The sequence below is a fragment of the Babjeviella inositovora genome (assembly GCF_001661335.1).
Source record: "Babjeviella inositovora NRRL Y-12698 unplaced genomic scaffold BABINscaffold_4, whole genome shotgun sequence".
Lineage (NCBI taxonomy): Eukaryota > Fungi > Ascomycota > Pichiomycetes > Serinales > Babjeviella > Babjeviella inositovora.
The window spans coordinates 359236-380258 of NW_017566841.1; the positions used below are offsets into that span (position 1 = coordinate 359236).

The 21023-nt window shown below is 45.5% G+C and overlaps 8 protein-coding genes across 8 annotated transcripts; 4 read left to right on the forward strand and 4 right to left on the reverse strand.

Moving 5' to 3' along the window:
* The first annotated feature begins 1338 nt into the window (after positions 1-1338).
* Positions 1339-4113, forward strand: GRR1 (SCF ubiquitin ligase complex subunit). Its single transcript, XM_019128516.1, has one exon. It carries the CDS (start codon positions 1374-1376, stop codon positions 4017-4019), a length of 2646 nt encoding a protein of 881 aa, XP_018985956.1. The 5' UTR covers positions 1339-1373; the 3' UTR covers positions 4020-4113.
* Positions 4114-7060: 2947 nt separating this feature from the next.
* BABINDRAFT_160882 (uncharacterized protein) lies at positions 7061-7371 on the reverse strand (the record flags this gene model as incomplete). The annotated part of the gene is made up of 1 exon (XM_019128517.1): positions 7061-7371. A coding segment is annotated over exon 1 (239 nt), but the record flags the coding sequence as incomplete, so codon positions are not given.
* Positions 7372-8102: 731 nt separating this feature from the next.
* On the forward strand, positions 8103-9670 carry GLN1 (glutamate--ammonia ligase). Its single transcript, XM_019128518.1, has one exon. The coding sequence runs from the start codon at positions 8200-8202 to the stop codon at positions 9307-9309; it is 1110 nt and encodes a 369-aa protein (XP_018985958.1). The 5' UTR covers positions 8103-8199; the 3' UTR covers positions 9310-9670.
* A 535-nt stretch (positions 9671-10205) lies between these two features.
* Positions 10206-10615, forward strand: BABINDRAFT_160884 (uncharacterized protein; the record flags this gene model as incomplete). The annotated part of the gene is made up of 3 exons (XM_019128519.1): positions 10206-10264; positions 10310-10378; positions 10427-10615. 3 exons carry the CDS (start codon positions 10206-10208, stop codon positions 10515-10517), a joined length of 219 nt encoding a protein of 72 aa, XP_018985959.1. The 3' UTR covers positions 10518-10615.
* Positions 10616-10720: 105 nt separating this feature from the next.
* UAP1 (UDP-N-acetylglucosamine diphosphorylase) lies at positions 10721-12474 on the reverse strand. Its single transcript, XM_019128520.1, has one exon. It carries the CDS (start codon positions 12318-12320, stop codon positions 10866-10868), a length of 1455 nt encoding a protein of 484 aa, XP_018985960.1. The 5' UTR covers positions 12321-12474; the 3' UTR covers positions 10721-10865.
* A 186-nt stretch (positions 12475-12660) lies between these two features.
* Positions 12661-16072, reverse strand: BABINDRAFT_175308 (uncharacterized protein). Its single transcript, XM_019130984.1, has 6 exons — positions 15710-16072; positions 15485-15638; positions 13912-15234; positions 13818-13848; positions 13633-13756; positions 12661-13411 (listed from the first exon to the last, which is right to left on the reverse strand). Exons 1-6 carry the CDS (start codon positions 15827-15829, stop codon positions 13001-13003), a joined length of 2163 nt encoding a protein of 720 aa, XP_018985961.1. The 5' UTR covers positions 15830-16072; the 3' UTR covers positions 12661-13000.
* A 1248-nt stretch (positions 16073-17320) lies between these two features.
* On the forward strand, positions 17321-18388 carry SRP101 (Signal recognition particle receptor subunit alpha; the record flags this gene model as incomplete). Its single annotated transcript, XM_019131267.1, has 1 exon — positions 17321-18388. A coding segment is annotated over one exon (1068 nt), but the record flags the coding sequence as incomplete, so codon positions are not given.
* Positions 18389-18858: 470 nt separating this feature from the next.
* Positions 18859-20976, reverse strand: BABINDRAFT_166238 (uncharacterized protein; the record flags this gene model as incomplete). The annotated part of the gene is made up of 1 exon (XM_019130408.1): positions 18859-20976. The coding sequence occupies one exon, from the start codon at positions 20974-20976 to the stop codon at positions 18859-18861; it is 2118 nt and encodes a 705-aa protein (XP_018985963.1).
* Positions 20977-21023: the final 47 nt, after the last annotated feature.

The window sequence follows — 21023 nt, forward strand, 5'->3', positions numbered from 1 at the left end:
CCGCCTCCTGCCGACTGCCGTTTCACACGGAAACGTACTCTCGCGAAACATTGCCAAACAGGGAAGCGTGTGCAATGACATCAGGTAGCGTAGGAAGGCGTCAAAACGCGTAATGTATAGTATAGCTGGAAATGTGGAGATTATTAATATATATTGAAATCAGGTATCTTCCAGGGTGCCTCCAACAGTTATCCCACAAGCCATATGCATACGATTTGAGGTTGATTAAATACCCTCATTCAACCGGTACAACACATAATTAAACGTAAAAGACTCAGATGTATAAACCTGCTAGCTCAAATAATTCGACTCCAGCAGGAGTTTGTGTGCCTCACTTATGCTGTCTAGTAGGATAGTCCACCGTAAATTTAGGTTAGCTTATGTATTTACCGCTGGTCACTGTATCCCCTTCTGGTACTTCCCAGCAATTTCTGGAACTGGTTATTTAATTTTCGTACTCTTCGTATATTAACATCACGTTGCGCTCTGTGTTATACGTGATGTGGTTTCATGTGAAGCATGTTACGTTGCAAATATCCTCTCCCACTCCTGAATTTGGTGTTTAGTCTCTGTCACTTACCGGTGTCTACAGCCTTTTATCAGGTTAAGCCCTGGGGCGTCGTGTATGTAAGGGCGTAAAGTAACGAGTTTCCCTAGTCCATATAAGCGTGTCAATAACGGCGGCACCTGGTAAAACGATTCGGTTTACGGGAAATCTTTTATTAGCCGCTGGTTCATCAGAAAATAAGAGCATATAAAGGATATAAACATAATGACGACTCTGCTGCGATACACGTCTTTCCTAGGATATCTTCCCGTATTTCCTTGTATGGGACTATATGCTGCAGATAAAGCACTCTGACGAGACATGGCAAGATACGATTTTTGTTGATTACCACTCTAGTCAACCTTGCGTCTCGCTAAATAGGCGCCCACTGCCCCTGTGAGGCATCGGTATACGCTTACTATGTATTATTTAAGTTAATCGGTAACTTCTAAGACAAAAATAACAAACATTACGAGTTATCTGAAAGCTTAATGGCTGTTTTCGATGGCAACGCAAGTTTGCTTAGCCACTTTCATGCCAAGGCCCCACCGCCTTGTAGTTTTCTGCTGTGCAACGCACGCACGATTACCCGCCCTGTCGAATTTCCCCTCTCCACACGTAGTACAGCGTCTAAAGCAAAAACTACCACAAAGATATTGCTTTAAACGCCCAAGTCTGTTGTCTCTACTATACGCCAGACAGTACCCTTCCTAGAAAGCTTAGATTAGCATCTGCTTAAGTGAACAGAGAAGTACAGCCCTCAACCCCTCGGCAGCACCATCGCCACCCGCACAAAACTGTCTTACCGCTAGATCAGTATACCACGATGGACATTCCAATCTTCAACTCAATTGACGAATCTACCGACTCCTTGGGCTCAGAAAGCCCTAACACCATGCTACGTCAAGCATCGGCGGAGTCGTCACGCTCTCAGCTCCGAATGGCGGAAAGCACTAATACGGTGGTAAGCCCACCCCTCTCCGAGCAGCCAAAATTCCGATACAACGACGGAGAGTTTGACACCCATCCTAGTATTGAGGATGATTTCATCCACGCCCGCCGAGAAATCATCAAGCGAACCTCATACCTGAGCGATGTCGCGTTGCAAAACTATTATGTCAACCCGTACGCGCCTATCACTAGATTGCCCACCGAAATCTTGTTGCTAGTTTTCCAGTACGTGGGAAAGGCTAAGAGCGACTGGATCCGGATCTTGCCAGTATGCAGATACTGGTCCACCCTATTATTGGAGCTCATCTGGTTCCGGCCGATTGTTCAGGGCGAGAACGCCTACCGTGGTATCAAGCACGTAATGACCAACTTAAAACAGAACCCGCAGCAACGCACGACAAACGACTACCGCCAGTGGATCAAACGGTTGAACTTGTCCTTCATCATCCAGTACGCCAAGGACGACTTTTTGGACTTATTCGAGGGTTGCTCGAACTTGGAAAGATTGACATTGGTCAATTGCAGCAAATTGACGTCACCAAGCATTATTAGAACCTTGGGCGGTTGCACACGGCTTCAGTCAATAGACATGACGGGTATTAATCCAGACCATATCAACGACGCATTATTCACAACGTTGGCTGAAAACTGTCCCCGCTTGCAGGGGTTGTACGCCCCGGGATGCGTATCCGTCAGCGAAAAGGCGATTATCAAATTGATTGACTCCTGCCCACTGTTAAAGAGAATCAAGTTGAGCGAGAATAAGAACATTACGGACGTGGCAGTGAAGCGTTTGACCGCTAACTGCAAGTACCTCGTGGAGATCGACTTGCTAGGCTGTCAAAATGTCACCGACGAGGGTCTAGCGGAGGTTTTCTCTTCGTTAGATCAGCTACGTGAGTTCCGTATCAGTCACAACGAAAACATTTCGTACGCTTGTATCGAGCAGTTGGACATGACCCCCTCATTGGACCGCTTGCGGATCTTGGACTTCACCGGCTGTACCCAATTGACCGACAAGGTGGTTGAAAAGTTTGTTGTCTGCGCCCCCAGATTACGTAATGTGGTGTTGAGTAAGTGTCATCGGATCACCGATGCCTCATTGAGGGCTCTATCCACGTTGGGCAAGAGTTTACACTACATTCATTTGGGCCATTGTGGGTTGATCACCGATTGGGGAGTCAAGGATTTGGTCAAGCTGTGTCACCGCATCCAATACATTGATTTGGCATGCTGTGGGCAGTTGACTAACGAAAGTTTGATCAGCTTGGCAGACTTGCCAAAGTTGAGAAGAATAGGGTTGGTCAAGTGCGCCAATATCACCGACCGCGGGTTAACAGAGTTGTGTACCAGAAGGGGGCCAAACGATACGTTGGAACGCGTGCACTTATCGTACTGCACTAATTTGACGTTGTTTCCAATCATGTTATTATTGCGCAATTGTCCACGGTTAACCCATTTGTCGCTTACCGGGATTCAGGAGTTCTTGAGATCTGACTTCACAGTCTTCTGCAGACCCCCACCGCCGGAGTTTACCCCACATCAGCAGCAATTGTTCTGCGTGTTTTCGGGGACTGGGGTGAAACAGTTGCGTACTCACTTAACTCAGTTGTTGACAAATCCTATGGGCCTTCAGTTAGGACCGCAGGAGATGCGTGAAGCCATTCCCAATGGCTTTGGAGTGAGATTGAACCACCCATTTCCTAACGGAGCGGCGCCTGCAGGTGTAGGGGCCAGCTTGCTTGCTCCGGGGAATGTCATGACACAAGGAGAAACCCTTCCTCTTACGGACCTTGGGGTGGAAGAAGCCGGAGAGAACTTTCGCATGTTACAATTACAAAGGTATCAAATTGCAAGGGCCCAGCAACAGGAACGAATGGAGCAACAATACTTGCAAGCGATACAAGACCACCAGGTCGCCCAACGCCAACAGGGGGCCGTCTTAGATACCCCGCCCCCACCGCCGCCTCCTCCTCCTCCACAGGCGCCGATGCAACACCGCCAGACGCCGCTGTTGCAGTTTCTCCAACCACAGGATATCTTAGGTGGTCTGCTGGCAGAGTCAGTGACCAACGGGGTGAACATTAACGCCGACTTGGCTATTGGAGGCTTAACGGTTAATCTCCGTGGAGATCCACAGCCGCATTTGCAACTCTTAGCAGCAGGTGATGGTGGAGATGAACAGTTGAGCACCGCCAATATTCAGGCTTTTATTGCCCAGTTGAGAGAGCCGCCGTTACCTCCGAATGTCATTGCGCTCATGTTTGAACGCACCCATTCCGAACGCCCACAAAATTTGGCACAGATGTACTTGAGACATCAGGAGTACCATTTGGTGCGCGAGCGCGAAGCCAAAAGGCAGCAGATGCAGCGGTTTTTTGCTCTGAGGGGCATCTCTTTCGAACACATTACCCGGGATTTGTTGCTTGAATTGTTCCATCACCCGTTTGTTGTTGCTGCTGCTAACCAGATGAGACTAGAGGATGATGACGTGGACCTTGAAGGTGATGTGTTGATGTAACATCCTGACAACTCAGTGTAGGCCTTTAACTTGAAGTTTGGTTTTACGTTCGACATCAGTGTTAATAAAAAGTTAATGCTACCATTCTCGGAACTATTGATGTTAGTGTAACGCTGTAGGGATTTTCCGTGTAGAGGATATATAAAATAGCATATATGATTGGATGTTTCATGCATGTGTGCTGACCTTGATTTCAGACTCCATGCGTGCATTGTGGATTAGGCAAAACATACACACTTCGATAAGCAGCAAACTCATGTCTCAAAAAAGCTATGCAGTTCAAGTTTGCCTGGCCATCTAACAATTCAATAGTACGCAGACTATAGTCACTGAAATATTGGTTTGATTGTTGGGTTTGGTTATTTGAATATCTAACGAACGAAATACAAAAAAGTATTAAAAAGCTTTAGTTTGTGCTCTTATACGGTCTTTCGTTTGATAGGCTTTATATTCTATACTCTGAGAAACATCGTTCAACTCCATGCTATGCCATATGTATATATGTGTGCATCGAGTATTACCATAGTCAATTATAGGCATTGGTACTTGTTGGTAGGTGTATACTCAAATTTATCTGAGTGATGTTTTAAATATCGTATGTAAACGCGTACATACACACATATTTTCTACGCTCATTATTTAGTCAAATATATAATTCTTTCAGTATTTAGCCTGATATATATCTAAATATAATACAATTTCAATACATAGACCATTTACGCTTATCTAGATAGATATAAATATATCTCATATACCTATATATTAATATGACTCACTGTTTATAGAATCACGAAATTTAAGCTCGAATATATGTATATCGATAGAACAAATAGTACTATATATGACCACTAACGTGTTGAGCTAAAAATTAAGGCTAGAGTTTATGTGCAGTCTCAAATGTACGCTAGGGAATTGAACTTCCTTCAAGCGTCTTACAGGTGCGCACTTTCCATAGACACAAGGTATTATTCACATGATTATTGACGGCATTGCCTCCCATGGACTTTACGCGGTAGAGCTGAAATGGTGTAGCCATTCTCGTTCGTGCGATTTTGGATTACGGCGGCTTTACGGCTACCCCGCGAAAGTTTCAGCACGCATCATCTGACGCATGCCTAGTTCCTATAATCTCTCTTTCGCCCACCGTCCTTATCTCCTGGGCCTTATCTCCGCCTACAACATTGACCATTTCCTGAATCCCAGCGTCTCATCTTTCAGAACGTGGCACAAAATTTACCTTCTTCTATAGACCAGCTTAGCAGAGGAGACTTTGGCCGGACAAGGAGTAGCTGTATCGTCTTGATCTAAAATTTACCGAATCCTCATACGTGATAAGTGTATGCATGCAGGTGGGGAACCCGAGGAAAAAATCGGGTACAAAACCGATTCAAGCTCTGAAGAATGAGAAAAAGGAAACGTGAACTTAGATATGAAACCTTAACCAGTAACATGGACCTTGTCTTAGTGGGATCCAATCAGTCTTATTTGATTGGGTAACTTAACCATCCGGGATTAACGTAATCTTGCGATACGCTACAGTGCTCTCATGCGAGAGAGGCAAGCGTGTAATACAATAATCCGGTTGTCATTTGTCACTGCAATGTATATCACGAACCAAGAGTTATAGAAATTCTACTTACGAAAGTACCCAGTTTTATGGCGTTCTTTTACCGAAGTTTCCTAGTATTCAATAGGTGGCATGTGATATTATGCGGGAGATATTGCTTGCTATGACATAGTCAGACAGTATAGCTGCATACAGCAATAATTGTTTCAGGATTGGGTTACTATATACAGGAATTATTTATAGTATATAAAAAGCAATTATATCAGGATCAGGATTCCTGTATAGGATAGAACTAGGAAGGGGGCACGTGATATATTCCCCTACTACCGAACATCCCTGCCAATTCTAAAATACTTTCGAGGAACTTGAAGCGGTGAAGGTGAAACTACAAGCTTAGCCGTTCGTTCCAAGATTCTAATGGCGCTATCAAGACATTGCTTAGTAACCAACTCCGCCTCGACAAAGACTTGTACTAGCCACCCACAGCCTGGCAACAACGTTTGACCCTATTATATCATGACGGGCTGTCCTAACTTGGGTAATGTGGAGTCTGCATGGATGAAACCACGTGTAGCATGGGAGGCAAACAGGTATAGCGATGATTAGGCAGTGAATGAAAAGTTTTGCATAACTGTGCAGGATAATGGAGTCCCGACATACAAAAGAAAAAAAAAACCAGGATAGGAATATCAGGAATCACGTGATAAATGGAAACGGCCTAACGGAAAACCGGGAAATACAAAGTCGGCACATGCTGAAAAAAAGGCTTCTAAGTCATTTCTGTTCGTTCTCCTATACTCCACGATGGAATTGGGTCTCCTCATTTCGAAATAAAAATCCCATCAAGGTGTATCCATCTAGAAACAGTAATGCGAGCTGAAGATACAGATTGACGGAGGGAGAACCTTGGGATTATTCCTTACCGCTGATGTGCAATGATCACGGGATCAGTTGATTTAGAAGACACTGAGGCCAAGTCTTAGACTTCCTTGCATATGGCGGAAAGTATTCCCCGGCCTTCCCCAGGAGGCGAAGTTATCCGGTATTTAATGTGGAAAACTGCAGGCGCTGTGCGTTATCCCAAGTAATCTAGATCTGCACGTGACTATATATTTGAATAAAACTGTCAAGGTGTCGGTTAAGCCTTTTGTCTCTGATGAAACTCTACCCATTCCCTTAATTTCTGGCCAGAAAAATACCCATAAAGCTGTGTAGACTATCTATATATCATACCAATCTTTGAAGGGGTTTATTTAAAAACCTTGTCGCGCGATTCGAGGGCGATCACTGGATTCAGTTCACAGAAAAAAATACCCCGAATATAGGACGGATTCGGGAGATTAAGAAGGACAAATTTTATTAGATAACTAGTTGAACCTAACCTCCTTTAAGAAAGAAAGCTGCAACACCACACCGGACACGAGATGAGAATATGTAGCACGAAGCTCTAGCCCTTCGAACGCAAGGGTCCCGTATCACTGTCCCCCTCCCCGTGTTATCCTATTTAGAAAGGCCAACGCAAGCCTTAATTTCAGCACATGGGGAAATTTTGATAAGAGAGCAAGTACCAACGAACATTATACCACTGGAGTCAGGGGAGAGCGCGTTCCTGAGGTAAACTGATATCGGATTACCCAAAATGGTCAAAGATTCCCCCCAAAAGGAGCTCTTAGATGAGGTTGCATGAAACAAGCTCTTTTCCGATACAAAATGGTAGCTGCTACCGGGATTAATATCAGACATATCTACATCGGGAAGTGTTGCCCTCAGTGCTCAATGTAGCGGGTGCCCCGAATAAACCTTTCTAGAGGCAGCACTTTCTCAGCCGTTAAGCTAATGTGGCTAGTATTATGGTACGAAGAGCGTTTTTCTATATATAGACCGTAGATCAGGGCGATTGTCTGATTTACCCAATTAGGCAATCCTGTCGATCGCCATCTCCTGATCAATCGTATCAGCACGTGAATTGCCTCGGGAACACCCTCCGAATGGAGGGTTTAACGGGAAAAACTCGGGGGTAGGGGAGTCAAACGCAATTAATTGGTACGGTATCTACAGGATATAATTTCTCTAGCACGTGATTTCCTGATATTCGACGGAAGATTTTCCCGAAATGGATGGCCGCTGCACGCACAACCTTAGCACAATCAGGCTGTGAAATCTGGATACCTGCAGAGAAGAAGCCGGATAGCACAAGGGTTTGGGCTGTACGTCGCGCGATTAAAATTAGGCCTGTTCCGCCCCTCTGCTAACCTAGTTAAGGTTTCGTTATCGGGACTAAGATTTCTGATCGCTTCCAAGAGAGGCAACGTCGTGCATTTCCTTTCCTGAATTTCTTTTTCCCGCTGCACACCACTACCTGTAATCGACCGGATACGGGACCTCATTTCTGATAAGACATTATGGCCAACGGCAAAAGATCTTGTGCTCCGTGAGCCCACCCTAACTCGATTTATATATAAAGGATTAGTATCCCCCTCCATTTCCCAAACAAATCTTCTCTCCTTTCATTCAAAAAAACAACTCCTCCTCTCTTCGTTACATTCTTCAGAATTAACAAACTCATTTGCATTCATTTTCCAAAACATTTTTTTTGCATAAATATCACACACAATGGTTTCTATTGTTGAAAACACCGCTGCCTTGGCCAAGTACTTGACTTTGGACCAAAGAGGGAAGGTTATTGCCGAGTACATCTGGATTGATGGTACTGGTGAAATCAGATCTAAGGGTAAGACCTTATCAAAGGCTCCAGCCTCTATCGATGAGTTGCCAGAATGGAACTTTGATGGTTCTTCTACCAACCAGGCTCCAGGCCACGACTCTGATGTCTTCTTGAGACCAGTCGCTATGTACCCAGATCCGTTCAGAAGAGGTGATAACATCATCGTCTTGGCCGAATGCTGGAACAACGACGGTACCCCAAACAAGTACAACCACAGACACGAATGTGCCAAGTTAATGAAGGCGCATGAATCTGAGGATGTCTGGTTCGGTTTGGAACAGGAATACACCTTGTTTGACAAGGATGACAACGTCTACGCCTGGCCAAAGGGTGGTTTCCCGGCTCCACAGGGCCCATACTACTGTGGTGTTGGTACCGGTAAGGTTTACGCCAGAGACGTTATTGAGGCTCACTACAGAGCTTGTTTGCACGCTGGTATCAATATCTCCGGGATTAATGCTGAAGTTATGCCATCCCAGTGGGAATACCAAGTTGGTACCTGTACCGGTATCGAAATGGGCGATCAGTTGTGGGTCTCCCGTTACTTGCTTTACAGAGTCGCTGAAGAATTCGGTGTCAAGATTTCCTTCCATCCAAAGCCATTGAAGGGCGACTGGAACGGTGCTGGCTGCCACACCAACGTTTCCACTGGTGCTATGAGAGTCCCAGGTGGTATGAAGGTTATCGACGCCGCTTTGGAAAAGTTGGCCAAGAGACACACCGAACACATTGCCTTGTACGGTGCTGATAACCACGAGAGATTGACCGGTCATTGCGAAACTGCCTCTATGGATTCTTTCACCTCCGGTGTTGCTAACAGAGGTGCTTCTTGTAGAATTCCAAGATCTGTTGCTGCTGAAGGTTTCGGGTACTTTGAAGACAGAAGACCAGCTTCTAACATTGACCCTTACTTGGTTACTGGTATCATGGTGGAGACTATCTGTGGTGCCATTCCAGACGCCGATATGACTAAGGAATTCGCTCGTGAATTGTCTTAGGCCGCATCGCCTTCAGCTAAAAGTTTCTAAAAGCATTTCTTTTTGATTTCCATTCTTCATTTCTTGTCACATCTTTTACTATCTCTTCGGTTTTCTACGCTAATTTACTGGGTTATCTTTCGTTTTAATTTTATCATCTCTGATGTTTTCCGCCTTGGCCGTTGTAGTTTCTGGCCCATGACCCTTCTTACAAGGGTAAAACTGGAGGAGAGGGCGATTGGCACACTTTTTCCTAATGGGGAATAATCCAAACACAGCCCGTGGAAGCATAATTAGGGCGGCTGGTTGAATTTTCCGCTAAGCTTTTAGCTTCCAGATCAGTCCTTTATATTTTATTCCGGAAAACTTACATAATCTTTCCTAATTCGTAAGCGGTTTAGCGTAAGCGACAACAGACTTAAACACGTCCCCACCCATGCCTTTGCTTGTACCTGGATATTATAATGATGGTATCTGTGGACGGTAGAAAAACTATGGTGGCGTGCGGCTTGTCACGTGGCAGACCATATCGATGTTGAAGAAAGCAGATCTAACAACTCGTTGACAGTTTACTTGACAGATGATATTATAAGTTGCGGGACCTAATATAATTTCAACATAGTATGTTCACGGATTACTGTGAAAGTAAGGTACAAGCGTCGCGAAGTTTTGTGGTGAGCTATTCGACATCTGCATCATCGGTGTTAAACGGTGTGGCCGAGACGAAACAGCAACTGTGTGGGAGGCGATAAGCTAAAACGCAGGAGATGATCCGTATAAATACGCCTCCGGGGGACCAAACAGATCTCGATTTCAGACCTTCTTTATCTGTCTATACTTGTCTCTACTCCAGCGTGTTTACAAGATATACAAAATCCCCTTTCAATCAACGCTTTAACCAAACCATACGCACCCTCATGTCTAAGCCATACATCATCACCTTGAAGGAAGACGCCAGTGATGCTGACGTTCAAGCGTAAGTATCCCTATGTTTCGTTGCCCATGGTGCTAACATGTATAGTTTGAAGGATCAGGTTACCAGTGCCGGTGGCGAAATCACCAATGAGTACTCCTTGATCAAGGGGTTTTCGTATGTATTATTCTAACCTGCCACTACAGTGGTTACTAACACGCATAGTGCTAATTTACCGGAGGACCATGCTTCCACTCTTGAAACCCATGAACACGTCAACTCTATTGAGGCAGACGGTGAAGTCAAGATCCAGTAGACTGGCTGGTTCCAAGATAATTTTGTACACGTTATTTGAATAAATGGTTTAAAATTATTATAATAACAGGGCAAGTCTAAGAGGAACGATTAAATGCGAGATGACTAGGTTCTGTAAAAGGTCAAGTATACCAAGTACGCTTTATCTTCGAATTCGTCTTTCTAAAGACAATACATGGAGATAATACCCATAAATCCGTATAAATAGTTTTGTATCGAAGCTAGTGCCAGCTGACATATCCTTTCAGCAGAATAGCGACACTAAGCTATGGCTACCGGTCAAGAAACCTACTAATTTTTGCCTATAATTTCACTTTATGAAGTTTATCAGTCTATCTAGATGCAATGGTTACAATTGTTGTAAATGGTCGAGTTTCTTGCCCTTGAGGGCGTCCAAACCCTCTCCACCGTAGGAGGTCAACGAAGAAACCTCGACAAGAGCGCCAGCAGCGAGTTGGGCACCGGCAGCCTTGACCCAGGAGGAGCCCAACTTCAAGTAGTCGTCTCTGGAGGTGTGCGCATTATCAGACTTGGCATCCAAGCCGTTTTTCAAGGGAGAAAACTCCTCCTCTCTGGCCACTTCCAAGCACCCAAACTTGGAGATGTCGATGGATGGGAAGACGTCAAAGATGAACTGCTCCAACTTGATCCCGTTTGGCGAAGAAAATTTCTCAACCTCGCCGGTGGCAAAGTTGTATGTTGGAATTTTCTTGGAGGCGATGTGGTACGGGAGATACTTCTGGGAGGAGATCCACTCTGGGATCTTGGCGGTCAAAAGCGCGACGGAGTAGTAGTGGTTCACGATATTCGCGGCTCTCAACTTCAACAACGCTGGGTCAGACGGATCCCTCTGACCCGCCAACTCGGCGCTGATCTCAGAGTACTCAATCACCTTTGGCGAGTTGGTCGACTTGTCCACTACAATCAACCCAACAGATTCGGTAGCATCTCTCTTTCTGACCGCCTTGGTGGCGATCTCTACCTCAGAGGCGATGGAGAATCCTATAAACATTGGGTCAGCAATCTTCACAAGTACATTGTCCACAGAATACATGTGGAGATGCTTCAAGTTTCTGGCCGCAAAGTCCTCCAATAACTTGTGATCGTAGATTCCCTTGTATAAGCCACCGTTTCCGTCTGGTGACTCGTTGATAGAGCTAGCACTCAACGGTAAAATCTTATCACCGGCGGTATTGAAGCAAGGTAAGGTGCCCTGGTTGAAGAAGGTGACCAACTTTGGATCGATCCCGAAGTATTGGTGCTCCTGGAAGAACTGCTCGGAGTCGGCTCTGGTTGGGCCAGAGGTCATGATGTACCATGGGATAGAGGCAGTGGTGCCGAACTTTTCGTTCGCCAACTGTGTCACCTTGAGTAACTTCTCGGCCTGGATCTGGAAGAGTGACTTGCCGGAGGGCAACTCGATGTTAAAGCAGCCCTTAGGCTTAGAGGAGCCCAAACGTGTTCCCTGGCCACCCGCCATGAGTAAAACACCAACTTCACCCCGAGAAATCGCTTGTAATCCCAAATCAAACCAAATCGCCTTTTGTTCGGCGCTGGAGTCGATCAACGACTTGAAGGATGATGCCGGTAACTGGTCGAATCTGTTGTCATCGCTGGCATCTGATTTGGCGCCTTCCTGTGAGAATTTGATCGCCTCTTGCACTGTGGCAATGATCGCCTGAGGGTTGGCGATTGCGGATAACTGCTCCTCGAAAGAAGCTTGCTGGACGGTGGATAAGGCGTCCCAGGCCTGGAAGAGGTGTTTCTGGCCTGCCTGGACGAACTGTTCTTTGATAGTGGTCATTGTGGTTAGTACGGATACAGAGTGTAGTGTTTGTGCAGAGAGAAGTATATATAGGATGAGGAGCGGCAGAGAAGAAAAGCCGGTGTTTATAAATCGGAGATCCACGCGTTCCACGTTTCCCGATCTGGCAAAGTTTTCAACCACCTGGAACTAGTATGCAGTCTCAATTAGCCCGACTGGGTTCGAGCCTGCGGGCTGTGCAGCTATAAATAGACACAAACAGAAAACAGTTCTGCAAAGTGTTGTAGCACGTAATTCGCCCAACATAGATTCAATCTATGAGGTCATACGGCATATAGACGCAGCAGAATAAAAACCATCCCAGCTATGTGATAGGCGTAAGATGATTTTGGGAACGTGATTTGAGAGTGCGATTTCAGGATCCAATTATCGTAACAAGTCCACGCCTCGGCTATCCCGAGAAGGTCCGAAAGCTCACATTTCCGTTGGAACCAGGCACTATGGAAAGTCACCAAGGCCCGAATTGCGTTCACTAAATTAGCATACCATTAAAAAAAAAGAAGCTATTGATTATATATTGGGTTTAGCATGGATGACAATAACTCTATCCAGCTACTGTTTCCTTTTTGATCAACCAGGCGATCAAAGATCAAGGGACGTATTGGAAGGACCTTACGCTCTGATACTTTTATGTACTTTCTGTCAACAGAAATCAGCGCTCACACGACAAAAACATCCTCTTTGTCAGGCTTCTTTTTGCTGTAGGTTGTCAAAAACCGCAATTCTTCAGCTGTGACCAGCAGCTTGTCCTTCTTGTACTTCTCATATAACTTTTGCCACAAATCTCTAACCTCTTCCTTCTTGACAGTGCCCCGCTTGGAGCTCTTCAGATCGTCATTCTCACCGTCGCGGATGGTACCGGGTATGGATATTATCAGGAGGACAGTACTTCCGACAATGAGCCCCACAAACGCAAAGAACATGGGCCGCCTCAAGACTCTGTCGTATAGGTCATCGAATTTGTGTCTGATCATTAGAGATTCCGGTAGCGTGTTCAGACTTGGATTATGACTAGTAAGGGTGATTTTCCAACTTTTGGGCCATAGAATAAGTATAGCGAAGATAATTCGCTGTTTGAACGCAAGCTCTAAGTTTAAAGTGCAATTTATTTTAGCCACCTTTCTTGTGGCAAAGCAATGTGGACAGGTTTATTGTTTATACACAGGATAATGATACCCATCGGGAACTTTCAGATAGCTGTAGTTTGTGAATGGCAGAAAATGGCTTAAAAGTTCGACAGTAGGAGATATACGCCTAGGAATTGGAAAATTTATCCCAGTAATAATCTCACGTTATTATGGTTCACGGATAACCTGGACGTGGTTTTGCTCGCACTTTGGATAACGGAGTATCTTATGTACTCTCTCCTCGCGTCATCGACTGCCCACAGAGATAAGCCATCTAGTCTAGGAGCACTTAAAAAAAATATTATAGAATATTTAAGTGTCGGTTATATATAAACCAGCAGTGTTTTACCACGTTTTTCTGACAGTATTCTGACCTAGAACTATTGAACGACGAAGCAGCAGAGTTTCTACCCTTTCACATCACAACTTCATATGCATCTTACTGTTTCCCTCAGAGTTCTCATCGTCGCTATTGGAGGAGTACCCGGACGCCATTCCCATTGGCATGTTCACGGAAAACGAATTCCGGGAGGACGCAAAGAGTAACATCTGGCGACGTAGACTGTTACTGATGTTTCGCTGCACGGCCAACTCATTTTTAACCACAAGATTCTCATTGTGTAGCTGGCTGATCATCATCATGGATTCATTGAGTTGCGCAGGAAGGAGTCGCAACTGCTCAAACTCTAGTCGTACTCGATCTATTTCGTAGAGAAAGTGATTGTCAAAGGGTAATTCCGGTTTAACATCTCTTTGGATTACCGGATAATCTGCTGTGACTTCGTCAAGCTCCAGAAAACCTCTTGATAGCTTTCCACTGATTATAGATGACACTATATTGCTATTCATGCTAATAAGTCTGTGGTTTTCCCGTTCGAATTTCTCCATTTTTGTTTGTTGCTCTTTCATGAAAGGGGACATCGATAGCTTGCACAATACACAGCTGTGCACGTGTGCCTCTAGGCTATCGCCACCATGGCTGGTATCGCTTCTCCAGTCACAGCCCAAATTCTCAGCCGGACACTGGGCGTATTTCGACTCACACTCGTTAGCCATGTGAGCTGCATGGTCTTTCAAGGGAATGAACTTGTCACACGTCACGCATTTCTGCAAATACTCCTCACAGTGCTCCTGGAGGTGACTGTTCTTGATAATCTCATTTATCACTGCGTGGCAGTAAATGCACTCGTACGGCCGATGGGCGCAGGTGTGCGTCCCCAAGGTCAAAAACCGCTGTTCGGTGAGAACCTCGCATATTTCATGGGTATCCGGCAGTGTTTTTCTCGTTGATTCTTCAACTTCAGTGGCATCTATTTCTAGACGGATCCCATTACACCGCACACGGGTGTAGCCACATTCTCGCAAGTGCTGCACCACCTCGTTCTTCTTCCCCTCCCACACACAGCCCCGCTCAAAATTGAGACATTTGACCGAGAGAGCACCGAGGAGGTTATTAATGATAAGTGGTGCTGGAAAAACATCGTTAACATCAGTTTTGTCGAGCGGAGTTCGGTCCATCGGGCACTTCGGGGAGAGCTGCTCAAGCGCGAGGTCAAGACACGCGTGGCAAAACGTGTGGCCGCAGATGGTGGTGGTGGGGACATTGAAAGGTATTTGGCAGATAGGGCATACAAGGTCAGCAATCGGGTTGACATACTCGAGCTGCGAAGATATACGGTCGATGTTGATCTGGTCGGTGGGGTACGTGAGGTCAAAACCCAGAGGAGGGTCTGAGTCAGAATCCAGCATGCCTGGCAAAAATGGAGCTAAGATGGTCTGTTACAAGCCACCGTAGAATTAGTACGGAAAAAGTGGACCGTTTAAGGGAGTAGACGCGTAGAGATCAGGATAAAGCCATATAATCCGTTTAAGCACGAGATATCTCGAGATACCCCACGCTTATGTGCTTTATCGGATGTGAGTCGTGCAGAGCACAGAATCTGTAATGATACGAAAATTTCCCAACGCAAGTGGCTCGGCCCGATGTTAGATGTCACATATGCAGCATGTATGTACCTAACCGGCCGCCGAAACCTCCAGCTATCAGCACATTTGCATTATCCGATTCTTCTTGGCCTTCATAATCAGAAGGATCAGTCTGCTCTTGGAATCGTGATATACAAAGAAAATTTCCAAGGGAGCCGCTACTTTCACTAGTTCCGGACTGGGTCTATTTTCAGTAGGTTCTCGCAAGATCAATGCCGTGTCCCGGCTTTGAAAAGACTGTTACACGGTGCTTACCATTAGTGTTACCACCTTTTTGGCAACTATAATAATTCGGTACTTGTTCAAAAAAGAGTCGAGAGATAGAGGCCTAAGGAAGTATCTTTTGCCACTGGAGATGCACGAAGATACACACATCTTAAAATTTAGGGCAGTCGCCAAGCTTCAAACTTGTGAACAAAAAAAGTAAGCTAAGAATTGCATGACAAGAAAAGTGGTACCAATGTTAATCCGTTGGAGACATTTCCAAAAGAATTGCGATTAACAAGGAAAGCTTGTAGCAAAGGATTCTTCGAAAAGAGACATATCCATTTATCGTGTAACAGGAATGGCAAAAAGAACGAGGGATTGTAAGCCTATGAGACCTAAACAGCAATCAAGTGCTAAAAAACTAATGATACAGACAAGATTCGAACTTGTACAGGTAAAGCCCAGTGCTTTAACCGATACTGTTTCCGAGGGAGGGGTATAAGCAGGGCGTCGCCTTAACCGTTCAGCTACAGTGCTTTACAAAGTAAGGCAGCTTTTATTAGTGGCTGGATAGAAGAGTGAAAACCCTAAAAGCCCCTCAGAAAGGTATAACTTGCCTAACAACCTAACTGATAGCGTACCTCTACAGAGTTTCTCGTGGAAGTGAACAGCTTGCTGCATGAGATTCGGACCAGCCGAACATTAACATACATTATAACTAGTATTACAGGTCATTCCCCATAATAATCCAATTGAACATACACCAAAAATATACCGAGTTAACAAATAGTCCAATTGAAGGTTAAAAAATCGTTGCTACATATATATAGAGAATGTTATATTGTCTACCAAGTTATCAATTAGTATCAAAGCTTGCTCAGTTAGATTCTCTGGAGAATGACCTACTGGTTCTTTCTCTTTGGTGTCCTGCACGCCCTCTTCGAAGAAAAACTCGCCGCGGCGTATGGACGGGCTTTAAATCTGATAAGCTCTTCCCCAGCTCTTCCATACCCCGATACCTTTTCAGCAAACATGGAACAATTTATCATTACTACCACGGGTGGAAACGTATTGTTTGACCACCGCTTCACCAAAATCAACATCAAGGTGATGAACCAGTTCATTGCGGACAAGATGGCGGAGAAGGCCGTGGTCCACGACAGCGGCCTCTTGGCGTTGGCCAACCGAGACAACCATTCGATGTACTATTTGACCTTTCGTGACGTGCCCTCGGCGCTCGAGGTGCACTTTAACTTGGTATTCTCGTCGATCTACAATATTTCTGCCGAAAAGACGTACCACTTCTTGTCCGACTTGAAGACGTTGTTCATGGGGTTGGTGTTCGAGGACGCCGGCTATGACGAGTACAGCTTCGTCCAGCTTTTACACGAAAAGGCGGATGCCTTTGAGAAGTTCAACCAGTTCTTTAACGTGAAGGCGAAAGAATACTCCACCAACTTGAGTGAGAAAGAGCTGGAGTCCCCGGAAACGACCCGTGAGTCCACGCCAACACCGGTCAAACCAAAGGCTAAAGCTGTCAAGGGTAAGAAGTTGAGAAACTGGGACACGGGCGACGAGAAGTTTATCGATTTTTCGGACTTCCCAACCGACAAGGACCAGAAGGCCGACGACGCCAAGCTACAGCTGATGTTTGGTGGCAAGGACGCCTTTGGAGCCAAGGCAAAGGACGGCAAGTTTTTGGTTAGATCGTTGAATGAAGAGATGAACACTATCTTGGAGAAGGGGCTTAAAAATACGGATGAATCAGAGCAGCCATCGGGGATGGTCAGCGGTTTCTTCCAGAAGTACGTCACCGGTGGGAAAACCATCACCAAAGACGACATGAACAGCATCTCGCAAAAGATCTTGAATCACTTGATTGCGAAGAATATCACCCAGGAAACGGCCAACAAGTTGGTGGCCAAGATCCAGGAGAAGTTGGTTGGCTCCAAGACCCCGTCATTTACCTCCCTCAATACAATCTTCAAGAGCGCGCTAAACGAGGAGTTGACCAAGATTTTGTCACCAACAATCTCGGTTGACTTACTTAATGACATCAAGAAGCATTTGCGGGAGAAACCGGGCCAACCGTATGTGTTGGCAGTCGTGGGGGTGAACGGGGTTGGGAAGTCAACCAACTTGTCCAAGATTGCATACTGGCTCTTGCAAAATGACTACAGGGTCTTGATCACCGCTTGTGACACTTTCAGATCTGGAGCAGTCCAGCAGTTGAAAGTACATGTGGATAACTTGAAGCTGGCGACATGTCTGGAGGACGGAGAGGCACGGATCGAGTTGTTTGAGAAGGGCTACGGTGACGCCTCGTTGGTCACCAAGGTTGCTAAGGCTTCGATCGAGTATGCATCAAAGAACGACTTCCAGATTGTGTTGATGGATACCGCGGGGAGAGCCCACACCAACGACCAGTTGATGGCGTCGTTGTTGGCCTTTGGAAATGCTGCCAACCCAAATAAGATTATCATGGTCGGTGAGGCGTTGACCGGGAACGATTCGGTCGCCCAGGCGCAGAACTTCAACAAGGCGTTTGGCAGCAAGCGGCACATTGATTTCTTCTTGGTGTCGAAGTGCGACACTGTGGACAAGAGTATCGGCACCATTGTGAACTTGGTCACCTCTATTGGTGCTCCTGTGTTGTTCGTGGGTGTTGGTCAGACATACACCGATCTCAGAACGCTATCCGTGGACTGGGCCGTTAATTTGTTAATGGAGGATTAAACTATGGTTAGCAGATTGGATATAGTATACCAAAACCGCTGTCTAGAACTCATCTCCAGTCCAGACCTACTTATTATTCATCAACTTCAGCTCCACATAACTCTTAATCTTCAAGCAGATTTTGCTTCTAATTTGCTAACATTCATACTGAATTCTCTATCTAAGCTGGAGTCAAATTTTGTTTAACCCAGAACCCTTTAGCAGACCGCCCTAGAACTGTTTCCGTAAAAGCTGGTGCCTCCAGAATTTATCTGGAAGAGCATTCTGTTTATAATTCTTCTTGAGCCTCATTTGATTATAATTCGTCTTGTGTTTCATTTGATAATTCTAAAACCTTGTAGCCCGTTATCAACCTCAGTTCGTTCGGAAGTCTTTAATTCAAGCCAGACATGCTCAACCATATTCAGCATGGGTATTTTCCACCACAAAGCTCTGACATGTTTTACGACTTGTCATACCTCTTATAGCTCCTCATCTTCCCCTATGTTACTGTAAGTCACGGGTTTGGTTGTGACCTTGGGGGTTTCGTGCTGCTTTATGTAGCTGAGCAATTGGTCTGAGTTCTTGCCCATCCACTTCATGAGCTTCTCGCTATTGCTGAATAGCTCCACAGATGTGACACCAAACACTTTGATCCCACCGACACATAAGATCTCTTTATTGCCCCAGTTATTGTCAAATTCAATGTAGATATCCTTGATGGGGATCCCCAAGTTCAAGTACCTTTCCGGTGTCTTGAACAGTTGGAAGGGATCCTTGTGCCTTAAGCTATATTCCATCTCCATAATCTTGGTAAACGAATTCAACGGGCGAATGTTGTGTTGCGCAAGGTCTGAGAACTCTTCACGTAATATTCCAACCTTTGACGCTTCCAACGGACGAACAAACAAGCTCATCTTTTGGGGCAAGCTCATCCGGTACAGCACATCCGAGATATCCTGGGTTTCCAAAACAAGTTCAGTGAAGAAAATGTTCTCGGTGAGCTTGATCCCTAAATGCGCACCCTCAAGCCTGGTAATCCACAACCGTTCAGTCTCGGCCAGCGAGGTGTAATCAAGTAAAACGTTATTGGCTCCCGACTTGTAGTCTGCGGTGAAGAAGTCATACCACCCGAGAAAAGCTTTGCCTAAAAGGGATCTCTCGGCTTTAAAAATCGACGGAGACGTAAGGAACCCAAGGATGCGGGCACCATGTTCGTACGAGGCAAAATTTCTAAGGTAGGCGATGGAAGGAGCAGACTCATTCCTGAAAGCCGCAACCATGTTCTCCAAAATCAAAACTTCAATTTTTGACGATAGCTCTTGCTCATCAAGGTGGGACGTTGAATGGTGTTTTTCCAAAAAGGAGGTGAGTAGTTTACTAATTTCTTGCTTCAATTTTTCATTGTTTGTCTTTAGTTTCAGGGCCAAAAGTTCAGTCAAGGCAGGCATGGTGATGTACTGAAGTTCATTGCTAGTAATTTCTCGGATATACAGTAACATGTTCGAATTGTTTTCCTTCATGAACTGGTCCCACGAAACACTGCTGTTTCCTTGGCTCACCTGGGAAATAAGTTTGGTCAAGAACAGCTCAAATTCCGGTAATAACTTGAAATCTTGATCATTTTTTGACACTATGAGAGGTATCTCTGACGGAAGCCGCTGTGCGATTCCATCCAAGGCATTATGTTCGGCCGATACCAACATCAGAACCACCAGATTCAAGTGGTCCACCTGGCCCACCAAAGTGGCGATGCTTGATGTCATACTCTCAACTTCGAGTGAGTAATCCACCAGTGAGTCTTGACTTATTATTTCTTGTAGCTCCGTTAGCTTGTCACGGATACACTGTATTTCGGTGATGCCAAAGTTCTGGTGTATCAAACTGTAGCTCGCTGTCCATTCCTTGGAGGCAGCGTCGAGCTTGCTTTCTAAAGTTTTCACGCTTGACGATAGATATTGGTTTGTTGAGCTGAGAGTCTTACTGACAGAGGCCAAAGCATCGATTCTGTTGTCTATCACCCTGAAGCGATTGGCAATGTCGCCCATCGTTTCTAGCGGAAGCTCGCCACGAAAGGTCACACCTTGGTAAAGAACCATCGGAATCAGAGCAAGTAATAGGACAAATAACATACTCCAGACCGAGAAACCGCGAACCTCATGAACCACCGTTTGGGACAGTCTGTTCTCTACTCTTTTCTTCTCGCCGTTTTGAAACATCTGATAAGCGGGCTGTAGGGTCACAGATTTGGTACGCTCGGGGTCCGACGGCTCTGCGGAAGACAACCCTTCACTTCCGGGAAATTCCCCTAGGTCGGCGTAGTCATCGTCCAAGAGCTCAAATACCTGCTCGTTCCGCTGAAACTTCTCGAAGTTGAGGTTTAGAAAGTTAGCTTCGTCATCCGTGATTATTTCCGACACTATATTCTCCCCATCGTCAGCTAACATATCGTTGGTAAGGTTGCTTCGCGTGTAGAACAGCGATTTTTGGCGTAACGGCTTGGCGGGGGATATTGGGTCACCATGAAGCCCTAAGGTCACGTCGGAGTCTTCATCAGCCGTTTCGATATGCGGGAGTCGTTTGGGAACTTTTGCGAACATTGCACTATTATGAATATGCTGTGGGATAGGATTGGTAATTAGGTTGT